The following is a 3,479-nucleotide window of genomic DNA, read 5'->3' on the forward strand; positions in this document are numbered from 1 at the left end:
TCGGGGAGATTCAGCGTGACAAGGAGTGTGACAACAGAAACAGGAAGTAAGAGTGAGAGAAAGTTGTACTGAAAGAGTACAGCAGAGTTCGCCACCATCCCCTGCCGGAGCCTCGTGGAGCTTTCGGTGTCTTCGCAAAATAAACACTCACAACGCCCAGTCTCTGGGAATCGAAACCGCGATCCTACGACCGCGATCCTACGACCGCGAGTCCGCTGCGCTAACCACTGGGCCATTGCGTGTCCACACAAACACACACACACACACACACACACATATATATATATATGTATGTATGTATGTGTGTATGTATATATATATATATATACACATAATACATACATATATATGTGTGTGTGTGTGTGTGTGCGTGTGTGTGTGTGTGTTTGTGTTTGTGTGTCAGTGTTTGTCCCCCCCCATATCGCTTGACAACCGATATTGGTGTGTTTACGTCCCCATAACTTAGTGGTTCAGCATAACAGTCTCTTTGTTATTTTCATACATGAGTGTATATATGAGAGTATCTATACATATATCTGTGTGTACGAGTGTGCGCGTGTGCGTGTGTGTGTATAAGTGCGTTTTCTGCGTGGTTGGAGTATGTATGCGTATGCATGTATGTACACATTAGCTTTGAAACTGCAGAGTTGGCTCAAATGCTTACGGCTCTGTGCACTTTTCTTTTCAGAGTGCTTTTATCTTTTCAAACCAGAGACTATATTTAGACTCCTATCGTGACAGTACTTCCAGCAGGCTTGCTACCATCTCTTTATTGTTAATTCGTTTTGATGAAACCTTTCACCGAATTTCTCACTCTATAACTTAACATTTCACTGAAAAATTAAAACGTGCATATAATTTTAAACACATGCAGTTTCTCATGTTCTTAAAATAATTTCGGTAATGCTAGCTTTATTAAGTTTGAAACTACGCAAATCTATAGAAATCCATGATATACATGGAAAAATGCACACCGTTTGTCATTTTCATACAACTCCTATTTTGCTAGACATTTTCGTATTTGCTCAACTTATTCTCTTTGAGGTTTAACAAATACTTTGGCCATAACTTTGGGATAAGGGAACTATGCAAATTTACAGAGAATGACTTGAATTGCTACACTTCAAAAAATCTAAAGCATTATAAACTGCCTTATCAATACCAGTTTTAGATGATGCGAAGTTAAACTATTTGAAACTCCATAAGAGTCTGCCTCACAAACACTTAATGTTACTGATGGTAAATCTTAGGTTGGATATAAGGGAAATTTCCATTAATAGAGCCTGTCAAGTAACTTATACTCTAAAGGAGTGAAATATAAAAATTAGATAAAATTTCTTGCATGTAGTCATAAACAGTTCGGCATAGTAGATTCTTTGAAGCAGTTCTTTAACATTTTCGTGTTTTGTTTCTCTTTTCCGAGAAGACAAGAGCTTGGATATTTATTTGCATTGTAAAGTAAAATTACCTTTTAGTTTCGAGTTGAGCTGTTTATAAACAGTCGCCATTCCAATAGTTATGCCTCAGTCCAACAGTAGAAGGCAAACAATTCCTATTTTGATGGTTCTACTGGTCTCCATTAATCTCAGACATAACGAAACGTCTATACAGTAGTCTTAATAGCCCGCCTCATTAAGTTCCACTCTTTTAGACTGGATTCTAAAATTTCCTCTGCTTTAAAATATCAAGGAGGCCAAATTTAGAATTGACTTTATGATTCTTCGTCTCTATTGATAATCTCGGATCACTGAGTTAAAAGATAGCCTTTGATGCGTGTCTCAACCATATTTTTTGAGTACAGGACTGGTTCGATTTTAGATCACTCACAGGTCCGAGCATCGTTTTCGTTTCCATCAGTATTCCAAAATATAATATAAATATAATCTACGTGAAATCCAAAAGTTTGAACCCTTTCAATGTTCGTGTATAAACGGTTTGGTTGCAGCATGATATCCGCAAATATGAGAAAATGTTACTTTCATGACATTCGACAAAGCTAAGATTTCAACCCTACAAAAAAGAATTTGTAACACAAAAATATAATCTCAGATATATTTTTAAATAAGTGTGTCAGAGAGCTATTCATTACAATGGAAGTAGTTGTTCTAAAGCAAAAATAGGAATTATTATTGTAACTTTGTAACGGCTAATGCCACAGAAAAAAATTTTGAGAATCTGTGCCCTAAATTTAGTAAAAAGATAGTGAAAAATCGTGATAAGACGAAGTTTTCGCAAAACATCTTAAGAACTGTTATTTAATCACTTAAGTCTCTAAGGGATTGATTAAGCTTCACGGAAATTTTCATACATCAGTATTTACACTCAATGTAAAGGTTTAGATCTGAAAGAAGATTCGACAAACTCAGTGAAATAAAATACTTAAAAAAAAAAAATGCCAGTGAAATTTTTATTGCAATATATATTTACATGATTTTTACATCTTAGGTTCAAATCTAGTAAAGGTTGATTTTGATTGTTATCGGTCATGGGGACAGTGGAATATAAGGAGTAGAGATGACAAAAAATGACTACGAGTGAAATAAATGGTTACATGGCCAACAAATGCTTTGTGTGTGTGTGTGTGTGTGTTCGGTGGATTAACGTTAGGTTAACGCCCTAAATATTTGGTAACTTGTTAAACAAAGTTGTAAAATGTTCGAGTATTATGTGTGAAATTACATCTAATTATTATACTCATTAAGCAAAATCACACGTACATACAAACATACAAACATAAAGATATTTACATGATACTTGACAGCTGTCGACTCATCTACGAAGAATTATCTTATTTCTGTCTTTCTTATTTTAGGGACTATGGAACTTTCAGGGAATTTTTGGGTGGAAATGCAGCATTGATATTCATTATTTTATAACTGGGTTCTCATTCCAAAAAATACCATAGCTCGTGTACCTTCATCTGACTTGAGAGAGTAGATCGGTTTGGAGATTTCCTTTTAAAAAAACGTCGCATTTCCGAATAAATGCTGGAAAATGGTTTGGTTTAACTCGAGGACTTGAGTATGTTACCCGTGAGACAAGCTCTGGAATGGCAAAGATACATATATATACAAATGCATACATTCGTGTGTGGGTGTAAGTAGCATGATTGAGCGATTAATAATTTTATTCCTAAAATATGAGATCCCGGGTCGACTTCATTTCACAGCATCTTGGTCTCGAGCTGACACAAGTATTGCAAGAGAAATATCGCAAGCAGGTTGAGAAATGTAATTGAAAACACCGACCTACTCTCATTGTGTCATGGTAATTCTGATTGATAATTACCTGACGGGAAACATGAGTACGTCTGAATTTACTCGAATTTAGTTTACGTTCCATCATATAATGTGAATAGAAATAAGATATGCATAATTACGTATTTTAGTAAATGATTGTTAGTGTTACATAATCACTTAACTGCTGTTACTATTCTCTCGTTCACATATGAACATCATCAGCCACTTAACTCTAGTATT

The 3,479-nt window shown here is 35.3% G+C and overlaps 1 protein-coding gene across 1 annotated transcript in view; it reads right to left on the reverse strand.

Moving 5' to 3' along the window:
• Positions 1-1,948, reverse strand: part of LOC106880116 (aspartate and glycine-rich protein-like) — a 16,061-nt gene extending 14,113 nt beyond the window's left edge. The window contains exon 1 of the mRNA XM_052972007.1: positions 1,828-1,948. Within this exon, the coding sequence (XP_052827967.1) occupies positions 1,828-1,948 (121 nt within the window). The remainder of the gene's footprint in view (positions 1-1,827) is intronic.
• Positions 1,949-3,479: the final 1,531 nt, after the last annotated feature.

The sequence above is a fragment of the Octopus bimaculoides genome, chromosome 11, assembly GCF_001194135.2.
Source record: "Octopus bimaculoides isolate UCB-OBI-ISO-001 chromosome 11, ASM119413v2, whole genome shotgun sequence".
NCBI lineage: Eukaryota > Metazoa > Mollusca > Cephalopoda > Octopoda > Octopodidae > Octopus > Octopus bimaculoides.